General features: G+C 68.8%; 1 protein-coding gene across 1 annotated transcript in view; it reads right to left on the reverse strand.

The window, feature by feature from the left end:
- Window positions 1-10: 10 nt before the first annotated feature.
- DPH1 (diphthamide biosynthesis 1) overlaps window positions 11-208 on the reverse strand; it is a gene marked incomplete at both ends in the record, with an annotated part of 2936 nt that continues 2738 nt past the window's right edge. The window contains 1 exon segment of the mRNA XM_010082911.1: window positions 11-196. Coding sequence (XP_010081213.1) covers window positions 11-196 — 186 coding nt within the window.

Here is a 208-nt window from a genome sequence, read left to right on the forward strand (position 1 = left end):
CACTGCCCACCTGGGCTGGCCGGCCGGGGCGCGGCGTGCTGGCGTGGTTCACCGTCCACGGCCCCAGCGACTGGCTGGCGTAGAAGTCCATGGGGTAAGGCTGCTGCCACTCGACGTCTCGGAGAGCCACCGCAGCCTGCAGAGGGGACAAAGAGCTGTGTCCCCAAGCTGGGGAGCCAGCAGTGCTCATGGTGTGCTGAGCAGGGCA

The sequence above is a fragment of the Pterocles gutturalis genome, unplaced genomic scaffold (genome assembly GCF_000699245.1).
Source record: "Pterocles gutturalis isolate BGI_N339 unplaced genomic scaffold, ASM69924v1 scaffold10140, whole genome shotgun sequence".
NCBI lineage: Eukaryota > Metazoa > Chordata > Aves > Pterocliformes > Pteroclidae > Pterocles > Pterocles gutturalis.